The 27,595-nt window shown below is 41.9% G+C and overlaps 1 protein-coding gene across 1 annotated transcript; it reads left to right on the top strand.

The window, feature by feature from the left end:
• The first annotated feature begins 1,836 nt into the window (after nt 1-1,836).
• On the top strand, nt 1,837-27,595 carry LOC131267055 (S phase cyclin A-associated protein in the endoplasmic reticulum). The gene is made up of 13 exons (XM_058269808.1): nt 1,837-2,174; nt 2,260-2,438; nt 2,507-2,708; nt 2,779-4,806; nt 4,878-6,306; nt 6,485-6,608; nt 7,112-7,257; nt 20,002-20,147; nt 20,237-20,326; nt 20,881-20,972; nt 22,663-22,827; nt 25,824-25,976; nt 26,427-27,595. The coding sequence occupies exons 1-13, from the start codon at nt 2,090-2,092 to the stop codon at nt 26,490-26,492; spliced, it is 4,905 nt and encodes a 1,634-aa protein (XP_058125791.1). The 5' UTR covers nt 1,837-2,089; the 3' UTR covers nt 26,493-27,595.

Genomic DNA, 27,595 nt, shown 5'->3' on the forward strand with positions numbered 1-27,595 from the left:
AAAAGTGATTTAATTAAGCTGAGCCAGCTTACCCGCGCCCTTTGAACACGGATTTGGTGCACATTTTTGTTTTAACCATGTTGAACAATTAATTATCAATCAAGTGTTTCCTTGATATATCTAATCAACCGAACACATAGTGCCCGGGAACGGAATTTTACAACATTTAGAACCATTTTGCAAAACCAGTTTTCCTTTTTTCCAATCGAGTTGGTTTCCCCAGGTCAACTGTGATTGCTATAGTGATCCTTCAGTTTTTCCCCAAGGAAGCTGATTGCTATGGTGATCAATGCAATGCAATGGGATGAGCGTTTTGAGAATTTCCATACAAAGATGAGGTGTTGCAACGATTTTAGTGCGTTACTTTATCCAAGTAGGAGCGTTATCCTTGGAGCGTGACGTTAAGGATTTTTTATAATAAGATTATCGATATATCAAAACAATAAAACAAACAAACATATTTTCCTGCATGAAAATAATTATTTTGGGAAAGAAAAGATATCCTGAACTCAGCTCATATAATCTAATACGAGTATAGTTAGAAATAGGTGTTAAAAACGCACAGTCACGTTGTCAAAACTGTTCTCTTTTGCGGTGTCACGCAAGTATTAAGAGATTACCCGGTTGACAGAAATTGACATTGTTGCTGGTACTATGTAGTTCCAGCAATAGTCCCAGCAATCTGCCATGGAAAAACTTGCTGGTACTACATGACAGCTGCAAAAATTTTGAATTTTTCCCGGTTGACAGAAATTGACATTGTTGCTGGTACTATGTAGTTCCAGCAAGAGTCCCAGCAATCTGCCATGGAAAAACTTGCTGGTACTACATGACAGCTGCAAAAAATTTGAATTTTTGTCAACCGGGTTGTCAACCGGGTACCCTTCTTTTTACCCTTCTTTTCAGAAGTCGTTTTACACATAGATTGCATAGGAAATCAGCTGCAACAGAAGGGGTAAAAGAATTCTCAAAAGAAGAGCGGGCAGTTCTGAAGAGAATTCTTTTACATCAAAATAACGCCAAAATTTCTCGTTGGGTACAGCACGGTTCTCCTCGGGGAGTGCATCAAATGCTTTAGTTCGGTCTGTCGTGGAGTACACATCTGTGGTATGGTGGCCGTTGGGCTCGCGTACACAGGCGCGCCTTTGAATCGTTCCACCTGGCTGAGATTACGCTCCTGGAGAGTCGAGGTTGACTACAATAGACGATGCGCTTCACTTGGGCTCGACTCGCTGAGGCAAAGTAACTGTAGCGCGCAGAGATTGTTCGTTGCGGGCTTACTTGACCACCGTATTAACGCGCCGAATTTTTTTTCTGAACTTTGCTTATACGTACCAGGGAAAACACTCCGTGCTAGAACGCTATTTGACGTCGAGGTACCGGACGTACCCGTTTTGGCTCCTCAGATCCGTTACCTTAAATGGGTCGCGAGTTGAATGCTGTTTGTAATCGTTTCGAACCAGACATGTCGTTATCCGCGGTTGTATTGTATTCGTGGGGTTTTAATAAAAATTATCTAGTTAACAAAAACGGAAATCTTTGATTTTGGACAAAGTTCAATTCAAACACTGAAAGAACACATCTCTTTTAAGTACACCTTGGGAAATGAATTGATGAACTTTGCGTGTCTGATGAACATCGCAGGTGCTACCTGTACGTCAAACGTCAAACATACCGAATGTAAACAAAGCAGCCGAAGCTGACATTACTGCTCAGCTGCTTGTGGAGCTCGTGTTTATGTTACCTTGGTTTCCACCGTATTTTCTCAATCGTTCGAGAATTGTAACTGTGTAAAGTTAAATTTTTCACATTTTCCACTTCGAGGATTGACGAAAAGTTACCTAGTGTCACACTTTAACACCATCGGCACCGTTTATCGCTGAGCACATTCATTGATCAGTGTAAGAGAAGAGGAAGGAGGGTGTTGCAAGGCAAAAGCAGCACTACCAAATTAGGATGTGCCTTATGTTCTGATTCGTTCTTTGTTCATGGCTCGTGTGTTTTTCTGTGCGGTCTGATTTCTGCTGGATGGCGGATGGATTGCAGATTCGCTAGTTTATCGAATGAAGATAAGATCTCCCGGTAATAAATGGAAAATCGAAAGTACTTCAATCAGGAAGGCAAGGAGGCGAAAAATTTCTACCACCTGTCGGATGATGGTGGCGAAACGCATCGTGAGTGGTTTAGTGGTCCGCGAGTGGGAGGGATGATGCGCGGGATGATGAGTTCACATTGTTTTTCAATTTTCTGTACACGTAGGAAGTCCTCCAAAGAGACCACCGATAAGACCCCGGTCGATACAATCGCATGCAGCACAGCAGCATAAATCGGCAAACAAATCGGGACCTCGTGTGCGAAGTGCCTCGACTGGCCGAGACAAAAAGTCTGAACTACAAGCGCGTTACTGGGCTCTTCTGTTTGGTAACTTGCAGCGTTCGGTAAGTTACGACCCACTCGTTTGTGCTACCCAGCTCAATCCAATTTGATAACGTGATGTGTGTTTTAGGTAAATGAAATCTACCAGACCGTAGAGTGCTATGAGAATCTTTCGTCCTGCAAGGAGGCTATACTGGTTCTGGAAAACTATATTCGAGATTTCAAAGCCCTGGCAGAGTGGTTCAAAGTTTCCTGGGATTATGAAGCTACTCCTCAACCGCAAAGGCCACATTCGCTGGCCTGGGAAGTGCGAAAAAGCAACCCGGCACCACGTAAGTAACTATAGGGGAAAGAATTCTTTGCTTGAGTTTTATATATTATTTAATTGTCATTTTTAAACAGGGGTCCGGAAACAAATATCCAGCCCAGGAATGTCTGGTAAATCTAGTCCAAACTTTTCCGGCAAAAATAGCCCATGTCCAGTGGCGGAAGAACAGCCTAGAACCTGTTCGCCAAAGAAAGCACATTCCTCAACCGAGAGCCTTTCTAAAAAGGGTCATGTGAAAACGGCTCAAACGGATGTGAAAGAATCTGGACCTACTTCCGAGACGGTTTCGGTTGCGTACGATTGTCTGGCGGTGGAAACGTACGTTCTCAAACTCGATCAGTACACCCAAACCAATTTGGACGATGAAAATTTAACATTGGCAGAGTACTTGGAAAAATACTCAACACAGAGCGGCGGTGGAAATCGTACAGAAGAGCAAGCTGGAGAGGAGGAGGTCAAAAAAGATGTTGCAAAAATAGAAGTGACGGTTGCTGGTGGTGCAGAGAAAGTGGAGGAAAAGAAATCATCCATCGTCAGCAGCGAGTCGAAGGGAGAGCTGCCCGGACGTCGATGCGCCATAAAGAATGCCACTGGAATAAATTTGGCCAAAGCACCAGCTCCCGGTAAAGGAACCGTTCAACCGAAGGTAACTGTTCCACCAAAAGTCGTCGGAGTGCGAGGATCTGGTGCTCGTCCGGCATCCCAACCGGGGATGGTGCGGAAGTCTGCAACAGCGTCGAGCGTTTCACACTCGAATATAAAACCAATGGTAAACCTTCCGACCAAAAGTGCGACAGTATGCAGCCTAGCATCGTCGACTTTCCATATGTCTAGAACGCGCAATGGCCTCAAACAACCGCATGCTTTAAAGTCCGCTGTTTCTAGTGGCCCAGCGGTTGCCAGCTGTGTAGCGACCACAAGGTTAGCCGTACGATCGAAAACCATGATCGAAGTGACCTCAGTAGGTCGAATGAAGAATCTCACCGGTGATGATTCACGTCGCCGCTCGACGGCCAAACTTTCGATGGGAGGAAATGTTTCCAAGGAAGATGTGTACAGTTCCAGCTCCACACTAAAAGCCTCGACAGATCGGTTAGGATCACGTAATTCCAGCAGCAGCACAACGCGAGCGACTGGAACTGTAAAGCATCCACAAATTTCATCGCAAGCGAAGGCCGCAGCGGTTGGGCGACGGTCGGAGCCAAAATCTATGCCATCATCGGATGCGAATGACGGCTGGTACACGGTGAAAACCAAGCGTCGATCGAGCTTGCTTTGGGCTACCCGCTTTAATCAACCGTCCGGTTATGCAAGCTTACCAACGCTGGCACTGCTGGATGAAAACACCAACAATACGCCGGTTGCTGCAGGAGGGGATGGCGATGAACTGCCGCCAAAAAAAGAAACCTCCAAAATGGTTGATTCGGAGAGCGAAAGCAATCATCCGCAACGGACGCAGCCTCGTGCTGTGGATAAACCAGTGAAATCAACGTCGCAAACAAAGACAACTCTATCGAAAGCGAATGGTACGTCAACCGTGCCGTCCAAAATTGCTCCACCTGTTAAGTCACTTCGCGGGCCGGTGGAGACTGGTCCAAAAAATCGACAGTCGACCGTGCCGGTGAATCGCATGCCGGAGTCAAGACAGAAGTCAGACCTAACGGGTTTGAAGTTGAAAACACTCCACAAGGAGTTTTTGCGAAGTGAAAAACTTAAGTCTAAGACGCAAACCGAACAGCAGCCGGTAATCTCCAACGGTGGCTCCGTCAACGGGCAATTGGAGCACTCTGAAGCATTGACCGCAACGAAGGAAGGTGTACAGGATGAAGATCATTTTACCCATTTGAATATGGTGGACATGAATATTCAGACTAATTTGGGAACGACAGCGATCGATAATCTATATGCAACGTGTCTGCAGGAAACGGTTGGCGAAGGTATGAAGGAATCGGTAAGAGGGAGCGTTGATTTCCCAAGCCATTGTACCAGCGACGATCAGGAAGAGCAGGAACGTGACGACATAGAGTCGGATGAAGATCAACGAAAGCTCCTGGAGGAACAAGAATCGTTAGAAGCACAGATCCGGGAATTGGAGAATACTGGTATGGTTATCGTTGGAAGAGAGAAATCATTGACGAGTGGAGCATGTTGATATTTATGTTACCCTTTTCAGAAATCGATATCGACACTGAAACCGACGAAACGGATTGTGAGGCCATCATAGACTTCGAAGACACTGACGGCACGGTCGAGAGTGGGACGGAGCGGCAGTGCGATAACATCGGTGATTCCGTTGGCGACGAGGAAGATATTACCCTAGAGATGCGGTACGAGGCCGTGCTAGCAGAGATGAATTGGGTAGAACGTGCGCGAACGCTCGACACTTTAAAGGCACTCGTCGCGCGTCATCCAGGGCGGGCGCAGCAGCTTCACGCAAAACTATCCAGCCCTTCGCGGCGCCGTTCGTTGCACGAAACGCTAAAGAAGTATCAAGCTAAACAGGCACGTGCTCTAGAAAAACGGCAAGCGTTGCAAAAGGAAAAATCGCTAAAGATACAGCAACTACTGGCACGCGTGGAAGATGTCAAAGCGGCCAAGCAGTGTTTGATAGAGAAGAAACGGCTGCGGATGGAGGAGCGTTTGCAGAGGGCGGCCGAAAATCGTACTCAGTATTTGAAGGATAAAATAAAAAAAGCGCACGACGAAGAAGAAAAACTGAAAGAGATCGCTTTCATCAAGAACCTGGAAGCGCAAAATAAACGGTTGGATTTCATGGAATCCTGGAAGGAGCAGGAGGTACGCCTACAGGATCTCGAAACAGAACGCCAGAAAAAGGCTGAAGAGAAGGCAGCCAAAGAGGCCGCTGTTGAGCGACGCCGACAAGAGATCGAACAGGAGCGACAGAAGAAACTGCAACAGATGAGTGAAAATCGGCGTGAACGTGAAAAGCGAGTAGGAAAAATGCAGGAGCAAAAGGAACGCCAGCGGCAGGCGTTGGCACGCGAAAAGGCACGCGATCGCGAGGAAAGGCTGCTTGCCTTGCAGGCACAGAAACAAGCAACCACGGAGGAGCTGCAAAGAAAAATTATCCAGAAGCAACAAGAGTCCGCTCGAAGGCACGAGGAAAACATCGAACAGATCCGACAGCGGGCTGTAGAGCTGGCTACCATTCCGAGTCGTAGTGTTGACGAGCTGCGGAACGAGGAACAGGACGAGGAAAATTCCAGCATTAGTGAGCGCGATAGTCTCAGTGGCGGAGGTCTTGTCGGCGGTGGTAGTGGGGATCCAATGCCAAAAATCAACAAGAAAAAGGTGAAGAAACTTCGCCAGAAGCTGGCTACTGCGGCTGAGGAGTATCTGGTCGAGCTGAGTCCTTTGGCGCCGGCGATACGCAAGCAGAGCCAAGTTCCACGATTGCTAAATACCGTTTCCAAAGGTGGCTCCGGGACGCTAGGAGTCGAACGACCAATCGGTCAGCTCTTGCGCTTGATTGCAAAGGCAGAAGTGGCCGATTTTCAGTCCCTGTGGCTACTTGATGGCTTGAGTACGATCGCGTCGGTTATTGAAGCTGGCCTTAGACCCGGGACAGATGTATCAAAAAAGTGAGTAGTTTTTATTATTTCCGTTTGTTTACTTTGTTGAAAAGGTTCCATTCTGGACTTAAAATGAGTTTTCTTTTTTTGTTGTATATAACACAAATGCCAAATTTTCAAGCATTTGCGTCAACCTCTTCGACTAATATATTCTTTCAAATTTTGCCTCTATCTACTGCGTATCTAGGGCTGTTGTTCTTTCTGTGCAACTGTATAGAAATGCTTGTACTTTATGTCCACAAATTGCACGACATGCAGTATTAGGAAATTCAATTTTGGTGCTACTGAATGCATTACATCTCACACTGCAGGTAAGTTTTAAATTTAAATATCAGAAAAAACAATGCTCCATAACAATACTGGTATGACATATATATTCGACAGCGATTTGTAGATGATTTTGTTGTTTCATTTAAGATGAAACAAATTAGAAAAAACATGCGTTTACTTTTATATGAAATTTATGTGGAAATGTTCACCTAATCTTATTTAAAAAACATTTTATGTTATTGTATAGTCGATTTTGATTCCATGTGCGTATTCAATGCGAATTTAAAAAAAAATCGTAAGAAGTTTTGGCAGTATTATTGAAGTTAATTGATACCAGTAATTTTGTTTAGTGTAGTAATTTCATTGCGATGATCGCTTACTATTCTTGCTGTTCTTGTAAAATTTTAGTATTTTGATCTAAATGAGATTCTTATCATATTGTTGAAATAATGAGTATTTGTCGTTATAGAATAATTTTATGTTATTAATTCTTTTTTTCTTATCAACTGCAAACATGAATTTCGTTTGTATCTAAAACGTGCAGTCACCAGAGGAAAAGAATCATCTGTTCCCGGTGGAACTGTCGACGGAGCTAATACTGGCGTGCACAGTTGCTCTATTGCCGACAAGCCCATCGCTGAAACAGCCGACGCACCCCAAGGTTGCAGAACGTCTGCCAGATCTCTTGAGGTAAGTAGAATGCTTTGGATGTTGCTATAGAACTTGTAGCCCACGGTCAACGACCAAAAGAGCCAAGTGACCAAAAGCGTATCGGAAATCTTCTACTGCTATTTTTAAAGTATGGAAATATGGAAGTATGGAATTTTAAGCTTTTGAAACAAGTTTTTCGCCTTTGTCAACCTTTGCTAGTAAGTTGCTTTGCACATCTTTAGCTTATTTCAAGCATTTTAAGAAGATGGTCTATAATTCAGATTTTACTAAAAATTTAAAAAATCTCGAAACATGAAAATAGGTCAAAGATTGTTTGGATGCTTGTTAGATGGATACGATTGTGTTGTATTGTAAAGTACCTGTTTACGAGATATATCCTTAGTTACCGGTCCTTAATCCCTTGAATTCAATTGTCGTACTGGTCTAAATCCTGGCAGACGAAGAAGAAGCAGCAAAAGCACTTGTTTTTATATATTTGGGGCAGCATAGAATTTCTGGCCGCTTGGGCTGAAGGCCGTTCCATCGATTTTATATACTAGTGAACGCTTCCCGCTCAATAATGCTCAATCTTCCGTATCGTTGTGTTGAGGTTTCTTATATACTTTTCGCTTCTGAGCCGATTATTTACTTCATCCGCTTTTATTGGTAATGGTAACGGCGGGTACATTTCTTCACTTTACGCCTTACGTTCACCTGCCATCCTGTATTTCATTCTTACCGTAAAACGTAGATTTAAGTGTCCCGAATTGTCGTTGTTGAAGTGTAAGTGAACATGTTGAATCCTTAAAGTAAGTTTTACAGTTCTCGTGAAATAGTAATTTTCGTTTGTTTCGCCAGATAAAAAATCGGAAAACGTCGTCATGAGATCAAATATTGAAAAGTTAAATGTGTACGGCACCTTGACCGCGGTTGGTTGAACCCACAAGTTTTAACTGTTCAATCTTCTTCTCTATATCTATAAAAATGAATGTTTGTTTGTTCGTGATGCTAAAACTCAAAATCGGCTGGACCAATCTTAATGACGTCTTCGTATGATTTGTTCCTTTTTACTCAAGGAAGGTTTAGGAAAAAAGAGAATTTTAAAATTCTCAAGGCCGGAAATGCCGGGAAATGGGAAAATTCAGTAAAAACGGCTTTTTTCCATATAAAAAAAATTACTTTTCCTAACGAAAACTAGAAAACGGTTGGACTTATCACAACGAAATCTTCTTATGGTTTATTTCTTTTGGCCCAATTAACAATTGGGTTTATCTTGACGATTGGTACGACCAATCTTTTTATGATTTATTCCTTTTTACCCTAGAAAGGAAAAAAGAAAATTTGAAAATTCCCAAGAAAACGGAAAATTCTAAAATTTGTAAAAACGGCTTTTTCCATATAAAAAAAGTTTACTATCTATAACGGATACTGAATAACGACTGGACTAATTCGTACGAAGTTTTCTGGTGTTTGGTTTCTTTTGACTCAATTCAGGATTTATAAGAATTAATATTTTTAAAAATTTCCAAGAAAAAGGAATAATACCAGAAAACTCGAAGAAGGGCCTTTCCATACGAAAAATTATATAAAAATTAAAGTTTGTTTGTTTGTAACGCTAATATTTAAAATCGGCTGAGCCAATCTTGTTGGGATGATGTTCCTTTTTATCCAAGGAAGAGCTAGAAAAAAATGGAAAATTCCCTAAGGAAAATCCAGAAAACGGGAAGAATTGTAAAAACGGATTTTTTTCATATAATAAAATCAAATAAACAATTTACAACTAAAACTAAGAAACTCGATCTTAACGATGTTCAAGGATCAATTGTTCCTTTTGGGCCAAACAAAATTTTGGGAAAACGAAAACTTCAAAAATTACAAATGAAAATCAGAATTGTCAAATTAGATCTGTACTGGATCGTGAATTGTAACGTGAGTGTTCCTGCACTCGGATACCTAGGAATCAGAAACGAACAAACTCATCTGCTATTTAGCTATACGCTTCATTGAAAATTGAACTCATTACAAATCATTATCTGAACTTTGCGCATAGTATCGAAACTACGATAGGTTGAGTGCGCGTGCAGTTTTAAACTGCATTTAAAAAACTTATTGGATGCCATTGGACCATGGCACTCATATAAATTGTTTGATCGTGTTGTAAGTGAAGACGATGTAAAGAATCGTTTAGCACAATTTTATAACATTCTTTGGATTTGCCTGATATGCCGTGTCCTAAATAAGGATCTGTTATTGATATGTGTCGACATCACCGAACATAAGGGACTTCCTTTGAGTTCCAATGCTGTGTTATTAAAATTGTACGAGGCGAAGTTCGTTGGGTCGGCTTGTATTCTTATATTTTTATTTTCGCTATTTAAATGTTGTTGCGTTAGTACTAGTTGAAAAAGATGGCAGAATTTTTCCTTCCAAAAACAAAATGAAGACTTTAGTGAACATCATATGGTTAACTTTACACTGATTGTATTGCATTAAACATTAAATTGTTTTGTAAATTGGTTTTTTGAGATAGGTCCAAGAAAATTAATCACATCTGAAATTCTTTGTTGAGTTATATATTTCTTTCCAAAAACTTTTTTGTGGAACGGGTTTTTATCAACAAGTGGATGGACACACACATTCCATCTTAAAACCAGATGGTATGCATTTCCTGTGGAAAACGATTGAAACGAAGAAAGAAAATGCATTCGAGTTTTCTTTCATTCGTGTAAGGCACTCGACAATCTTCTGGGTGGCAGCTTTTTGTAGTTCGTTCTCGTCTTACGATGAGAGAAATGCGTGAGGCTGGAAATTGACAGCTAGATAGACATTCCCGGTCGATCCAGACGAAGACCACACATGTCGCCTTACGGGCGAATGTTTTCAACAGCATCGTTAGGATAGCTGGTTTACTTTGAAGACGAGACGTCTGAAATTTTCCTCTGTAGGCGACAAATGGATGGCCATTTGGATGATATTTTACAGTACATCAATATATTATCGAAAACATTATAATTTTTAGCAATGTTTTATTGTTTTTTGAAACATGTTGCGTCAATGAAATAAACATTTTTTGAAATGTTTGATATAATTGTTCTATACCTTCTTTTCGCCTAAATTTGACTTATTATATAACTGCAATCGTTGTTTAAATGTTTCGTTTGGCTCGTTTGGACAACATGGAGTGGTTAGTGTTTGAGAGGATGCTTTGTTTTGCAATGCAAGTGCTATTTTGTGCTTCCGTTAATTTAGTTTTTACTATCGACCAATAAAAGAATGCTCCACCAACGACTGATGGGTGTGCAGCGGTGCTCTTCAAATCAATTTTCCCAATCAGCCACGGTTACTTTACGGAACCAGCTGACAGTTTTACGAGATCGTCGATCGCGAAGACCGACGAGCTAAAGAAAATTGCCCTTTCATCGCGTCCAATTTATGCTGCTTGTGAAATGATGATGCGCCGTCCTGTGGTGCGGTGTTTGTCGAGATGCGGGGAGATATAAAAAAAGGTATATGCTCTCCATGCCACCATTAAAGCGTGAAGCGTTGAAAACATGTGTTAACACACACACGCGGCTAGCAGAACCTGGGCGCCGCCGTGCATCGATAATGGATGGGAATATGGTGAATTTCTTTTTTTTTCTCCACTCCTCCATTTCTTTCCGCCAAAATGCATAAAACGCCTTCTCGCGTAGGTCTGCGTCCGTGGCCGGGAATGAAATGATGCTTCTGCATTCGTGAACTAATGGACCTCTCATCGGCAGTCTGGTTAAAAGTACATTTTTAATGGTGTTCAACAATGGATCAGAATAAATGGGATGATTTGTGAAACATTCGGCAGGGATCGATGAGTTGAATGTTGTTTGTTTTTGTGATTCATTTGCTAATTTTTTGTCCATTGCCTGTACGATTTTGTGGTAATAGATGATGGTGTAAGTTTTGGGATTATGTATGTAAACAAAATAATTTTAGTATAACGATGTTTTCTAAAATGTAATTGCTTCGAAGCTATTTCTTAGCAATAAAATTTTATTTGATTTTTAACAAAATTATGCATTTTTTTAGTTTGTATTCCTTGCCCTCCTTCGACTAGGACTTAAAAACCAATAAAAAAAAATTTCTCCCTTCTCTCTCTCCGCATCAGCTGAAATCCAGCCATCCGTTTGGAAAGTTTCGTTTTGCCTGCAACATGTTAATTATGTCGTAGTTAAATTTTCATTGAGCAGTCCGAAAAAAAGGTTGATAATCAACTTCCATGCTGATGATGTCCCTGCTATTCGGTAGCGTTAAAAATCCACCGACTAGCACAAACCCTTCTGTAGTCACAACCGTCACCCTTACCAGCGTTGCAACCCTCGCCGTAGAAATCAGGCTGAGTAATGGAAATGCAAACCCCCTTGAATAATGAGTGCAGAGACGCTTGTCGGGGTGCGTAAGGGGGCGAAAAGCAGGGCGTAGTGGTTTAAAGCGAAACCAGCGCAACCCATTTCCTGCGAGCCTCCTGCGCGGACGCATCCGGAATACGGGGAATACATTTGGCCCGATGCGATCCGGCAGGACATATTTTTGATGTGCTGCTCATCCTATCTATTGTTTGCATATGGTGCGATAGCGGTGAAGGTAGTTTCGTGCCCTTTTGCATATGTTTCAATCCACTCGATCCGATACAGATTTCAGCGAAAGTTAAGTAGGAACCCGCTGGAGGGAAGACCTAACAGGTTCGGGACGATAACCAGAGGGCATGTGGGCTGCCGATAGGGTAGAATTATTTTCTAATGACAAGTATATGTCTCTATTTCGTAGCTGATCATTTCATGGTGCGAAACGTTTCTGCAAAGAGAAGAGGGTGACATAGGGGAAAACCCCTTTTCGCATCTATTTTACTTAAAATTTTATTGATGCACCTAATTTCCCCGAGGCGTGGTATGGGAATTAGCGATACCCATTATTATGATGATGTTCAACATTCGTACTCTTAAAATTTCATAGGGTTTAGATCTTTGGGAACTTAGTTTTTTTAGATTTTCAAAATCATTGAATTAGATATGAAATACCTTAAATGAAATATATGCATATTGCGAAAGCTAGTCAATAGCTGCACTCTTTATTGCTAACTTTTTCTACTGTACCATTTTTCAGTATGGTTAAAAATTGAACATTGATTGAAATCAAACAAAACCCTCTAAACCAACTCATCGAATAAACCACAACACAAAAATAATCCCCCGGGGAACAGGAATTGAAGTGGTACTCGCACAGGAATGGTTCCGATGCTCACACTTCCCGGGCACCTCTTGTCAACTGCATCCTTTTTTGTTGTCCCATGTTCCCGGCGGGACATTGGACTTTTCCGATAAAGCTTTTTCCAGCTAGGCGGCTCTGGCTGGCTGGGCGGAAGAGGTTCCCCATCGCGCACGGTTCTGATTTTATTTACGCCCATACGAAAAGCGCAAAACGGACGTCCCGCCGGATGAAAAACGCAAGCGTATTCCCGGTTGCTCTGGCAGGAATGTCCCGGGTCTCCAATGATTCCATTTACGAGATTAGGTCTTTATATTTAGCCAATCGGAAGGAATCAACTTATGGTCCATAAATACGAGGCGCAACACTGTATGATTATGCTGTTATTATTATTTCTAATGCTGTTTGTGGTGCTCGGTGCATTTATTTTTTGTTTTGTCCTTTCTTTCCCTCCCATCCGTGTTCTTTAACGATCTGCACCAACGACCGCCAGCCAACTCATGGGCAATCAAAAGAAGAGCCACCCGCTGGGTTTGTGTGTATAGTGCAGTGTATAGAGAGGCGTAAACCCTCGTTCTGCTGATGCTGCTGCTGCTACTGCTTTTGCAACATGCTGTTTATTTTTTCTCTGATGTTCCCCCGTGGGTCCATTTTTCTATTGCTGCGAGCGAGGAGGAGGAAGGTTATCGAATCGAATAATGGTGGTTCCGTGCGGTGGTCTTGTTCAGTCCGGCCAGCTTCCGAGCGCCCAACGGACGACCGACGAGTGCTCGCTGGGTTCCGAGGACCCCGCTGCTCGATGGCTCTGTGTGCCGGAGACCCCCCGGGGAACTGGGCAATCTTTTATTCTCCCATTAGGAAACGATAATCACCTTGGCCGTTCCGGTACAACGATGCGCTATCGCCGCCTGAGGGTCGACCGTAGACTGGCTCTCTCTCTTCACCGCTCGCATCGCGCTTTCTTGCTTTCGGTACCTCTCACTATCGTTTTTGATTTGAAGGATAGTGGCTCGTGCGGTTTAACGATACCATCAAGATTTGGGCAGAGAGATGTTACCCGGGCGAGTTGATGATGATCATGTTGATGGCTTTATTGAAATTTGACACCTCTTGGCAGCATCGCCCACATGCTGGGCGAGCGAGTGGTTGGATTTATAGAGCAAAGGCGAAGGGAACGGGAGGAAAAATCAGCTCGCAAAATGGCTCTCGATCTCCACTAGCCGCTTTGGTGAAAATGTTGATCTAATCCACGAATTAGTCCCGCACAACATCGTCAGCAGGTGTTCGAAAGGATGAGTGGAGGGAGCACTGAAGAAAGGTGTTCCTCAAATGAATTTAGCTTGTTAAGTTTGTTTATTTGTAAACCATTGAAATGCTTCAATTTTTATGTTTGTGAGCTCTTTCTCTCGAATCTCAAACGCTTTATTCTAAACTAAGTTTATAAACGTTAGTCGAAAACCCAATTATTAGCCAGAAATAGAATATAATCAATAAACAATTTATTCTAAACCCATCAGCTGCTTAGTTTTGCTAATACAGGCACATTTTGAAAATTTATATTTTTTTGTAATTGGCTAAGTTTTCATAGCCTCCAATGTTTTTAATTACACGTAATTTGTTTTGGTTATGTCAGGTGTAAAAGATTGTTATGCTTTTTAATTACCTGTTCTCTTATGTTATAGCTTTTGATTGTAAATTTTGAAAGAAAAATAGCTATTCACATTTCACTTACCGAAAAACAGTTTTAACATGCTGTTAAACAATATTTAAATCTTAAAAAGTTCTGTGTTTTAAACTTATTTTATGACTACTGATAGTGAAAATGAAACGGATCTTTTCGAAGTGGTTACTTGCAGAATCCGGTATATGCTATAGAGCAGAGTGCATTTAATATTCAACCATATTGAATGGAATAATGTTGAGGAACGTTGGTTGTGAATGTTTGCTTTTAGTTAGCGAATCCCACCCGGTAGCGATGGCGAATCATTCGATATCGTTCCGGCGGCACACCACCACTAAGGCCACGTGAACATCATTAGCATTCTAGCATGGCACCCACGAAAATCTCCGGCCCTACCATGCCAAGCCTTGCGAGATGCGATGAGTTCTTACGTCTACGCTCTGTTTACCGAGCCTGCTTTCGCTGGAAGGACTGTGGCGTGCAACCCGGCCCCCTAGGGAAGGTGGTCTATACCGGTGGTTACGGGACCGGGTCGGATCCTCTGGAGACCCGATGCGGATCCGGTGCGCTCAACGGTGGCAAGTTTCATCCAGCAATGACGGTGGCGGTGGGTTTACCGGAACGAAAAACTGAACATCAGTTCAAATATTTGGCTTTATCTGGGCCGCTAATTGAAATTTCACAATTTTCATCCCGTGAACACAACTCTATTTGCCAATGTTTGCTGGCGAGCAAATTCGCTCAGCGCCTGCCGTCGGTTGCTTCTCACACTTGCTTGGATTGAAGTCCCCGGGCGCATGCTATGGCCGTTAGATCTGCGAGGCGCTTGATATTGTGCGCACCAACAAACAAACAAACAATCGGGGGGTTTTCCGCGATGATTCGTTTGCCACTCCTGAGCGCACCTTTTTGGGAAATCGTCGGTCCTTAGATACTAGAATCTAAAATTCCTTATCGTAGCGCGTTTACTTTGTTCAAGGTTTATTATTTTGAATGTGTCCGCGTCGTTATTGATAGCTTGATTTCGTTCAAAAATCTCTGTGACGTGCATTTATTGTTTTCGAAAATTACGTGGAATGAAGTCAAAACTGTAATAGCATAGTGATTTGGTTTCAAATTTTTGCCCGTTTGTAGAATATGAACTTTCTATTTTAGAGATGATATTTAGTTCTCTAGCTTTGTAAATCATGTTATTACTGAATTTGATTTAGTTTCCTTGATCGATTTGGTTCATTTCGATCACTTATTTTTAGAATTGTACACTATGTGTTGTTACAAACGGTTGTTTACGACGATACACATTTCTCTAAGCTATTGTTTTAAACATAACTAGCTCCTTCAGGTCGTTTTATCGCATTGTTAATTTTGTCGCGTGTGCATCCTTTCACGAAACGGGGGAAAAAGGAATTCGAAAAGAAAGCGTATGCGGTAGCATTCGGAGGTGGGATGATAAGTTTGGGAAACTTTCCCTCCTGCCACTGAACCTTATGTTTATCCACTTGAGTGCCATCGAGTCTCCAGCCCGTGCCGATCAACGGTTCTTATTCTGTTCCGTCGTTTCCGGTTTGTCGCATTGTTTGCAGCATCGATTGTAGGACATTTGGACTGCCTCTTTTTAGCCACAGTGAACAAATGTTTGATATCGTACTGGTTAAATTTGTTCTTATTTTTACCTATTTTTTTTTTGTTTTTTTGAAACAGTGGTTCATAGTACTGTCTAAGAAATGCAAGAAATGCTGGGTTTGAAATTAAAATTAAAAGGTTGTTATTTTTTAAATTAAAGGTTAGGATTTTTTGTTTAGTATGTTTTTTTTTAATTTTGAGACTTTGACCTCTTCGGTCATTCGTCTCTCTAATTCATTTAGTAAGTTGTAGTGTAGTTAGTATTGGAATATAAAAGAATTTTGATTTTGAAGATTTATACGCATATAAGAACCTAAAAACTAACACATATTTAGTATACCTGTGTTTTGCCGGTGTCAGAGCTATAGATATTAAAAAGATGTTTTGTTCTTGTATCCTAAAATAGTCCTTTTATATTTTTCCCCCAAAATAGTCCTGTAGGATGAAGTGCGGGCTCACTGTGCACAATTCTACGTTGGAGGGCAATTTCCCTCACACGCATGTGTACACAGTAATATAAACTTCAGCAGCCCGTACAGCTTCCACGACGGAACGTCGAACATCCCTGCGCGTCTGTGGCCGTTCAGTCGGGATCGGGACAATGGATTGGCACTTGAAAATCACTCGGCGGTAAAATAGCACATGGTGTAATTGTAAATCAATACGACCATCGGCGTCGACGGAAGCGCGACGCCGTTGACTAAGGACTACAACGTGGGGAAGACCGTCTTCCTGCCAGTAGCCGTACGTTTGTTGAGTTTCGCTTTGTTGTTTCGTCTGTCGCTGGATATTCTTCTATTGGCAACATTAGAAAAAGGGGGTTGAACCGAGGGCAACTTTTGGGTCGTGTTTTACTTGGGCATGCGTCAGGCGCATGCCGCGACTCTATTGCCCCTACTTTGCCGTTTCTCATCGCCTGTCGACGGTTAGAGAAAGAACGGTTCCAGGGTTGACCACTTTGACTACTGTTACCGATGAGTTCGATGCGATTAAAGGTGTTGTCGAGAATCTCTGCATCGTTTTGCTGTCGGTAACAATGATATCGTACGAATGGTTGCTTATGGTCCTGCTGCACCGTAGAAAGGGGTCCAAGGCAGCATCTTAATCACACTTTTCTGAATCATCAATTATCTATTGTTCTTAGGTGGTTTTGTGAAGCGATTTGTTCTCCCTTGCTTTCTTTGATGTGTTTCGTTTACAATCTATACCTCTTGGAGTTTAGTGAGTATTAAATTAATACTATTAATTAACACCGAACTGCAGTATGTTGTATCCACTGCCTTTTGATTTGAACTAATGGATTATAGTTATCTTCATTTCCTTCTCGTGCCTGCTTCATCTAGACTTTTGTTAGATATCACAATTTCACTGTTCCGATACTATATTGCAGTAAAACCATACTGTTGTTGATTTACACGTTTTTGCATCGAGATTTAATTTGCAGAATTGAATTGAATAGTGAATTCTACATCATCGAAAATGTTTGTATTCGTCAAAAGAATAGAAGGTTTTCCGGTACCTGGAGTCTTGTGTTTCTACAAATATTAGCAACAAATAATTAAATTGTCCTGAGTTACAAACTTTGTTATGATTGGAGGTATATTTTTTTTCTAACCTATGGCTCTACTTCACATGATCGTCAAAAGTTACTTTGCTCGAATCTCGATTATTTCAATGGAAGAGGCAGCATACAATAACTTATCCATTGGCATGCTCTGGTCTATATCCGAAAGATAACAAAATGAAACAAATCCAGCATGCAATTTAAATTCACGTCGGATTTGTTTACATTATCAGCGGCCACTAAAATCGAATGCGGGTCTTGCGGGGGATGAACATGGAAGCCCGTGGGGTTGCATTAATATTCATAATAATTAAATCCATTCCTTCCTCGGTCGCCGTTTTCTCCGCACGCCGAGTGCGTTCCATCGGCCTTGGGTTTAACGGCAAAAATGAAACGAAATGAAAAGAAAACATCTTCTTGCTCTGCAAAACTATGCTGGGAATATGTACAGTAAAAAAGAAATACACGCACAAACACTCGCACCCTTTCCCGTTCGCCCCGAATCCGCTTCCAGAAGTAGCCAAGGGATTGGATTTTAGTTTGTATTCAAATTACTAAGCGGATTATGAAAGTGGACGTTAATTGAAATGGAGCGTCAAGCCCCCGCCTCATGCCGCACCCAGCGCTCCGTCCGTAATGGCACTAATCGAAATGGATCGAAATCGAAATAGAGTTTGACTGGGATGAAAATATGTCGAGATTAAAAAACAAAACGGCTCATGAAAAACAACATGAGGATTGTTGGATTGACAAACCAGATCCGCCCGAACTATGTCTGCCAATGTCATATTTTTTCATCTTAACTAGTACAGTTATTTCGTTATCAAAGCTTGGTTTTTTTCAGCAACAAAATTGTCAACTTTTATTAGGAAATGATGAGCCTTCAGGGATTTGCTTTTTCCACGAAAAGGTTTGCTATTGCCCACTCATTATTATATGACAAAAAAGGTTTGCTTCTGCCAGGGCACACAATAAAAAGGGCCACACCAACCTAACACGCCTTTCATCACTAATGCCCCGGGACGTCTTTTGCATACAAATTGTGGGTTTGCTTTAAATCCCAACGAAAATAAACACCGGTCCTGTTGCAAAAACGGCCACCACGAGCTCAGGTCCGTATCCTTTACCGACCGTTCTCTGTATTATGAGATGAATGTTTACCATTGGTCAACGCAAAGAAAGGGGTTGAGATTTTGTCAGAACGCAAACGCCGAGATATTCGGTAGAATGTTTACTTTCGTGACCCTAGGTTTACTTTTATTCCAACACATAGCTGCGACTCTATTTGCAGCGGTATGATTGGTGCTGGACACTCACTCTTTTTATGGTTGAGACAAATTAATTATGTCCGTTGCAGGCACTTGTTTGAATTTGTTTGTTGAGGTGCATTTGAAAGGAACACAGCTCAAAGGAATATGTTTGAATTTACGAATTCGATTTCCAATGTCATAATAAGAATATTTGTAACCTGAATTAATCTTTTCTTTTAATGAACATCCTTTGCCATCTCGGGCAAAGAATATGATGAAGCGATGTTTTACCACGAGGCAAAAGAATGTTGTGACTCTTTGGCGAGCTAAGGTGACATCAGGGTGGGCATGAACTGATACTCCTTTCGATTAATTGATCGCCACTCGCCCTTCTCGGAGGAGTGCGCAAATATAGCTGTTTTTATTTACTTATGTCATATGTTAATTCTTCACAACTGATTATGCTGTTTGCAATCCTCTTGTTACACTTGATTGCAGCTGACAGCTACCCACGCCTGTCCTCCGGGACAAGTGTTGTAGGGCACTGGAGGGTGAGTGCGCTGGCGAGACGAGCGGGAAAACGTGGCAACCCCTCGGTTCGTTCGTTGGACGGCGCTATTTTTCCGCTGGATCTATGTTTGCACTTTTCTGCGTATTAGCCAGACGCTGTCAAGTGTCAACTGTCAACTGTTGGTGAGTCCAAGTTTCGCTAACCCCGTTGCCCTAGTACGTGTCCGTATCCGCCGTTTCCGAACGCCATAGGGTAACATTGATGCACGGAAAAGTCCCTCGATTAAACCCTCGTTGGTGGTGATTTTATGTCATCGGTACGAGCCCGCTGGCCAACAACTGCGTGATTATTTTTGAAGTTAGGAAAAGGAAAAAAAGGTCGCACGCCATACGGTACGACGATTTTCTATCGACGAGTTTCCACGCGCTCCTGTTTATTATTTAAAGCAGCTTGTGATTTTGAACTGACTGCGTTGGACTAGGAAGCAGGTGGCTTGGAAGGTTACAAAATGTGCCATTTTTAAGCCACTCGAAAAGAGTAAGACCCACGATTAGCAGCGAACCCGGGCTGCTGCACTTACCGATGACGAGGAAGTGTTTTACCACGGATGGAAAAGGTTGTTATGCCTTCGGGGGACAACAAAAGAAGCGAGTGAAATCATGAAGTGCCTCAGGATAAAATTAATCCAATGCTTTTTAATCTATCTAGCGTCGTGACAATCGTTGTTTTAATGCGTATTGTAACACTGCGCAGTGTGCATACGCTCAATCAATCCAGTGGAAATGTTTAAATTCTAAAAAAATAATAATAAATAAAAAATAAAATACTAAACAAGTTATTATTATCTTTTGCAAAGCTATATTGAAGTATCTTTTCATAAAAAAAAACAAATTTTGGTCTTTTTCTCTCATTTCAGCTATATCATCAGCATCGGACTGGTGGACACGCTAGTGAGGAGGATTACCAGTGTGCATGAAGCGATTGAAAACCAAACCAGTCTCGTGCTTTCACTGTTGGCATCCTTGGGGCTTCTGACGAAACTGGTTGAAATATGCCCCAAAGGTATGTAAAATGCTACCAGGAACATTTTTGAGGCGATGTTTGTGTTTGGCTTGTAATTTGTGTCTCAAATTCAACATTTTCCTGCACAGGTCCTGATGTTACCAAACTGCTGCAGACGGCACAAGCCACCGAGCTCTTCGGAACGGTTTCGCTCCTCTACGCGGCCATTGTTCCTGTTGGTAAGATAAATAACAAAAAAAAACCGGAAGAAATATGATATAATACCCGCTGCAAACCGCTCTCTCCACCGGCCGGCAAGCAGAAGTCAGAAACGTGAGAATGGGTTAATTTAGGCAATTTTATAATCTTTTTTGAAGGCCGCCGGCCTCATACTACGCGGCCTCAGTCATCTCAGACAATCTTGCTCGTCGTTTGTTGATATCATGCGAACGCTAATCACTTACGCCGACATAGGCTTTTTGCCGGTAGCTGTTGCCGGAAATGGCATCGTTTTAATTAATAGATAAAACCAAACGTCACGAACTGAACGTCCGTCCGAACGGTGCGAGCGGTTTGCCCAGCGGGTCCACCATTTCCTCCACGCGGGAAATGAAATCCCAGGAACCGGGTGATCCAGAGTGAAATACCGTTTCTTCCCATGACCAATTGGCCCGGCCCCGTTTGGTCACTCCGCTTTGGATGCTGAGAAATCGGTCCGACTCACCTGTCCCTTTGCGACTCGCCGCGTTCTCTCTCGCTCACTCTCTCTTTCTCTCTTGTTTTGATTTTGCAGGTGAAAGCATTCCTCCCAGAACGACTTCCTTGGCGGCGGCCACTTTTAATCTTCTGGTGACCTTTGCCAACCTGGACATTGAGGCGTTTCAGGTAAGTAATCGTCGCTCGTAAATTGGACCAGTGGTCTCGTTTCGTTTCGGTGCGGGGTTTAGTTTTATGGCGTGATTTTACTGTTTCCGCTTATTTTCATTACCGTGGCGCACCCAAGGCGGGATGTGCCTTCGGTGGGCGATGGTTTTGATGAATGAAATTTTTCCCCGGTTCCTCCGGTTTCCATTAGCACGTGACTCTGAGTTTTCTTTTATTTGCGTCCGTACTTTCAATATTTCCTTGTAGCGTTTTGTCTGTTTATCGGCAACCCGCTTTTTATTACTCTATCATCAGTTTTAGGAGAAACAGATAACTATCTTACGCTGTAAAAGGTTTTAGTTATTTATGTTGTACAGAGAAGAACTGTATCGTCCAAAAGGATTGGTTAAATTTATTAAAAGGATCTTTTTATGTTTTAATGTTGTGTAATGTGTAGAACCAGCAAAATGCACCAATACACACGTTTTTTATCATGATTGGTACTCTATTTGGGAGTGTTTTCTAATCTTTTCATCTGCATGGATATAATATGAATAATATGAATTAAAAATTTCATTTTGGTAAATTTATCCAACCAGTCCACAATACGTTGGAGAAATTTGATTCGAGGTTGAGCATTAAATTATTAATTTCGCAAAATCAATCAGAATATAATTGATTTATTTGGAATTGAGTGTGAAATAAGAATAAGCGTACAACGTTTAGTAATTTTCATTTTATAAATTTAAAAGATCATTGATGCTGGCTGAAAATAACCACATTGCCAAGTTTCTCAATTCATTAATTTAATTAATTAATTGGATGAATTAGATAGTATTTTAACGTTTCGTGGAAAATTAAATAAAATAACTTTTTCACTACAATTCAACGCAATATTTTTAATTAAATATTGTAATTGGAAATCACTTAAGTTGGTCTTAAGGTCTTTCAACTTTGCCTTTTTCAATTTTTTTTAACAAGTTTTTAGACGATGTTCGTTATCAACAATGAATTAAAATGGTAGAGGAAAATGTGTGATTCGAATACCATGCTTTCAATCCCAATCAATTTCATTGGAACGGAGTGAGCATATTTTGGCACTTTCTTTTTTTTCAAACAATCACTTTTCCACGGAAGATCGTCTGAGCAGAAGCTCCTTCCTAATTGTTATCAAATCAAGGGTTGAATCACTTTCAAGAAAACCAGTTAATTAGCACACTCCTTTCGGTTGAACAATATTTACCGAGAGCGGGCTGTGTAACTTTTGATTGAATTTCGGTGCTCAGCAGCTACACTCGAGCAGATGATGGCTCTGTTTTTCCGATTTTCGATGGAATGTAAATACATTTCATCCCTTTCCCTTGTTTGCCAAACAAAAACAACGAAATGATAGCGCCGCACAAAGTTTATCACTTGGCTGGCGTGGATGAAATTGGTTGCGCCGAAATCCCCAAGTGGTTTGCTTGTGTACCTGTAGTATATTGGCAAAGACGCAAGTAAGACGTTCGTCGCTTTAGCGAACTTTTTGGAGCATGGTTGGTAGCTTTTATATAATACTGAGCAACGTTGAGTAACTGCATCTTTACATCTGCCATATTTTAAAGCGGAACTACCGATTCAAGCCATTCATTATATATTATAATCACAGCTGAATAACATTAACAAGAAGAATGCTTCAATAGGTTAAAATATTTCTCTTTTTTATCCACAGGCAGTATTAACAGAGCGAAATCTGTCACTAAGGTTCCTCGACGTCATCAGTATACTATTGCAGTACTGTGTCCCGAAGGCGGACATTAAAAGCGAAACACAGACTGTGATAATCGACTTAATAGCAACATTAGGATTCTTTTGTGCCAATAACAAGTCCAACCAGGTAAGGAATCAAAGGAGAATAAAATCCTACGTTTTAGTAAGTTAGCCCCAATCGTGCGGAAAAGTCGGACGTTGGCAGGTGGGAGCGCCCTCACTCAACAGGTCCGCCCAGATGGCGCCATTTTGTGTACATGGCAGGCAAGCATTTCTTTCCGAACAGCTAGATAGAATCTGCCCCGATCCGGCGTTGGTGCTTTTATGACGATTTGGTTTTAGCTTTGGTCATCTAGGGTTGATTCTGTTTTTTGACTCAGTCTAGACGAGGGACGTAAGACAATGGCACCGAAAAGAAAATTGAAATTTCCAAAACGAGTCGACGGGAGGGGGTGGAGAGAAAGACATAGAGGAAAGATCAGCCACTGGCCGCACCACCGCTACTAGCATCTTCTGGGGGTCAGAGCGGCAAAGTTCGTTTCAGCCGTTGCCTTTCCATTAGCCTTTTAGGTGCCGCAATAATTTTCTTGATCTAAATTACTTTTATGACTTGTGGATTCCCCGTCGGCTCGGGGTGGCGGTGTGTGGTGCGCTTTCGTGCGTCTAATCTAGCTTCTCCATATCTATATGTGTGTATAGTTTATGTTTTCCGCTATCCAGCTAGTTCCGAAACGGTGCGCGTCGTGGACGTCACCGATGGCTCTCGGCTTACCTCTTTTCTGCGTCCTTTATTACTACTCACGCGGACTTTTCCGACCGACCGAGGCAGCCATTTTTCCCTGCGTTGCTTCTGCAGACGCTTCCCGAGCTCGGCGCAAGCAGGCAGAAAGAACGCACCGCCAATAGAATGATGGCTTTTTGGACCATCCATGCATTGGTGCTACCTGGTTGCTTTCTTGTTCACCGTGGGCTCCATCGTTTCTGCGGCGGATCCAACAATTCTTTCCATCCCATTCCCAGACCAACCGTGGACGCCATTGTCCTTTGACTTCGCGGTTCTTGCCTACCCTGCTCTTAGTTATCTCTTTCCTCTTCCACGCCGTTCCATGTTGGGAGGTTTGCTGGTCGAAGGATTGTGTATCGTCATAACAAAACGTGTTATTATCTGTGTGTTCCTTACTCATCTTTCACCACAAACGCTTCCTCCATCATGCGATACTGTCCGGTTCTTTGTATGGTACCTTGAAGCCGTGGCATAATGCGAGGAATATGTATTCGAAAGATGGCATAAACGGTACACCCCTTGGTTTCGCTGTTTTATCGAGCAACTGATCGACTCGAAGATCGATGGGTGGGTTGGACACTTTGAAGTGAAGTTTCTTTCTGCATTGTCTTAATATAGTTTGATGATGGACCGAACCTCTTTGTTCAACTTTTCGAGGACTGGATGGTGGATGAAGTAACATGCCGATTTTTTCATAACATTACGTATTATAAAAAGGCAAAACAACAGTCTGAGTAATAAGCGGGGCATATGGCCTTAGTTGCCGTAGTGTCCTTAACCCATAGAGGTCTACATCACCAGGTTAACTGGCGAAGGCCCAAGAAGCTGGATTCAACAGCCGAACTGGTGTAGACTAAGAAGAAGAAGAAGTCTGAGTAATCTTACGTTTCCAAAATATCGCTTAGTAGTACTGTAAAAGGTTGGTTTTTCTATATAACTCAATAGCTTACAATCGAACTAGTGCGACCACGAGTGCACCAGAGGTTAGCGGTTGTGAATCGAACTGTGTGATCCGTTACCCGCCATTATGTTCTTCCTTCCTAAATTTCCTGACCACACCACATATCCATTGCCTCGACTGGCCCGTTGGGAGCCCGTGTTTGGCCGCAATGTCGGTTGTCAGTGGTTTTACGCTTCGTCATCCTACCGATGCCGAACGGTTGATAAGTAGTGCGGCCGTTCGGACGATGAAAATATTTTGGTTTTCTTTCGTTCGGTCGGCACTCCGATCGCAGACTCTATAATTTTCTCTGGTTCGCCGCCGATTGCCATTGGTACTTGGCTCTGATGCAGTGACGGAGCAAGATCGTTTTACGCTGATTTTTAGTGTTGGGGTAAAACAGAACGCTGGATAAAACATAAGCGTTCGAAACCCAACGCAGTGAATTTAAGACCATTTCACTGTTCTGAACCTGAACCGGTGGCTTGTTTCATAAACCAAGTGTATGAAAACTAACATTTTTACAATGTCAATCTGCATTTCATACGAATTGATTTTGAATGTGTTTGATGTTTGATTTTGATTTCAAAACTTTACATTTTGGTTCGTCTAGTGTTATTCACACCAAATGAGCAGCCTACCGTAGTATACTTTGCTAAATTTGGTGTAAGACATAAGATCATCTTACGGCTCATAAATCTTGGCGCAGTTTCTCTTTCCATAAGGCTATTACAAAATCTATTAGACACCTTCTGTTGTGGCTCGATTCATATTCTCTCGTTAAAATGATTATCTATTATATTTCCGTACGATTCGGGGTTCATCGGAAGACATGATTTTAATTTTTCAGAACTCGATCATACAACCACAATCTCAAATATTGCAAGGATGTCTAAAAATCATCTACAGATTGTTGCGTTTACTTTCGATGAACTCATGATGTATACCTTAGTCTGATTTAATCTGTTCTCACTTTCTTTTTTCTTCATATTGCAATGCCTTTAAATTATTTGTTTTTTTTTATTTGGAACTCATAAAGTTTGAAGGGCAGATTTAATGTATAGAATCCTTTTTAACATTTATTTTCTAAATTATGGTGCTTTTTCAATACCAACAAATTTTCAAGTCAAAAGGTTCGAGACATTCTTAAACAGTCGTTGTCAACATACTTGAAGATCAATCGTTGCTACGTACTAAAATATCTTCCTCCATCAAAATGCTTTATGCTTTAGCAACAAATTTAATGTTCAAATTATTTGATAACCTTTATGTCCGCAATGTTGAACTAAACTAAGTTGACACAATAATTTCAAAAACAATGCCTAATCTTCTCATGCTCCCGAAATGGTTTAATTAATGTTTCAATTGATCTTTGTTCCTTGCTTTCTCTATTCGTAAGGATCTGCTGACATCGGACCAGTACACGTACGTGATCAAGAGTTTCACCAAACTTCCCAAGCAGTTCGACGTGATTACTTATCCGACACTCGTCACGATAATACATGAGAACCCAAGTGCCAGAAGCGTGGTGGCGAGAGACTTTAGCGTTGAGGTAAGTCCCACAAGACGATTAGATTCGATGATGTTCTGCCGGAGGATATTTTCTTCCCTCTCAAAAAATTTAAACCAAAAGAAAAATCCAAATCCTATGCACTATCAAATCGTGAGTAGTCGCGAGCTTTTTGTCTTATCTGATGAGTCGTTAATTACCAGATTTAGTTATTACCATTCTGGCGGTGCGGTTCGGCTAACGCAAACTGCTGTGTTGCCAGGTTGTTGCCGAGTGGCGCAAACCCCCTCTTGTCGTTGCTAATGATGCGGTTGACGCGATCAACTTTTTTACCCAAAAATTCCGCAGACAAGAAGAAGCAAAGAAAAAAAAATCAACCTCCATTTAATTCATACCCCACTCTGTTTATGTCTTTTTTCCATGTTGCGGACTTAATGAAACATCGTTACGATGGTGCATTTTGTTGCTCTGGCGGCACGTTGTCCATCACAGCTGCTGGATGAGTTCAAGAGCTCCGATATGGCGAAGAAGAATCGAATAGTATCCCTGCTTGTATAGTGTGCGTTTAAAGAACTGTGAAATGCGACGAATTCGCGCGTCTGTAGAGTTCGAGAACTGGGCAGCAAAAAAAAAAAAGAATGGACACAAAAAAAGCTCGAACACATCATTCAGTTTCGCGTTAGCGGCAGAAGATCTTCTGGCGACATTAAATCGTAACGTGCGGATCACTCGTTTAGCTGGCCGCGCCAAAGACAACGCCGCCTCACGTACGGTCACAGACGGTGCTATAAAATCGGACTATAAGCGATCACCAAGAGTGTTAAAAAAACCCGCATCCCGTACACCCGAATAAATTCCCCTAAGGACCTGTGACCGAGCTGCCTTTTTACTGGTATGTGTCTTTGCGCATCGTTAAACGGTGAGCCTTTATCAGCATCAGCAATCAGTATCGTAGTTTTGGGCAGCTCGGGTTTACGATTCCGACCGGACCGTTTCGAGCTGGAGGCGAAATGACCGAAACCAAATCCAACCTTTACTACCCTCCAACGCAATAAGAGCTGTCTTTTGGTGGTCACAACCAACGCACGCCTAGTGACAGCAGAAAACAAATCTCGCATGTTGCGTCCCCGGGCAAAGGGATTCTTGTCACGATTGGATTGTCTGCACGGGCACGACATTTCGCACAACGTTATATCTACTACTGTACTACTAACGCAACTTTATTACCACCCAGCACCCGGTTTGGAACGTCAAACTAACTTTTCTCGTCGAATTGCGATCAGGACAATTCGGAAACTTTACTACACTGTGATTAATTTTTAGGTTGTAGTCAAACTCAGACAAAACAGATCAATGGAAAACCTATTCTCTACCAACACGAAACGATTAGGGTAGTTTTTGAAGTAGGAGCTAACAGAGACCCCAGGCGATAAAACGAACTCTTCATTTTTTCGGGTCAATCTGCAGCCTAATATAGAACTAGTATTGCTTATTTCATATGAGCCTGTGCTACACGGCCATGCATTGTTATTTCACGCCTGGAGTATCCATACTTTCGTTGTATTTTATTTTACATTCTTTCGATCGGAGGATCAGGGAAGCAAGAGGACATGAACAATAAATTAACCGTGTGCAAATACTGCTTTTTTGTACTTAACAAA

The sequence above is a fragment of the Anopheles coustani genome, chromosome 2, assembly GCF_943734705.1.
Source record: "Anopheles coustani chromosome 2, idAnoCousDA_361_x.2, whole genome shotgun sequence".
Lineage (NCBI taxonomy): Eukaryota > Metazoa > Arthropoda > Insecta > Diptera > Culicidae > Anopheles > Anopheles coustani.

Excerpts from the sequence above, each read along its gene's own strand:
- LOC131267055 (XM_058269808.1), top strand. The coding sequence starts at position 2,090 with ATGGAAAATCGAAAGTACTTCAATCAGGAAGGCAAGGAGGCGAAAAAT. Across the intron at positions 7,258-20,001 it reads CGTCTGCCAGATCTCTTGAG|CTATATCATCAGCATCGGAC; the intron begins GTAAGTAGAATG and ends CTCTCATTTCAG. Across the intron at positions 20,327-20,880 it reads CGCGGCCATTGTTCCTGTTG|GTGAAAGCATTCCTCCCAGA; the intron begins GTAAGATAAATA and ends TTGATTTTGCAG.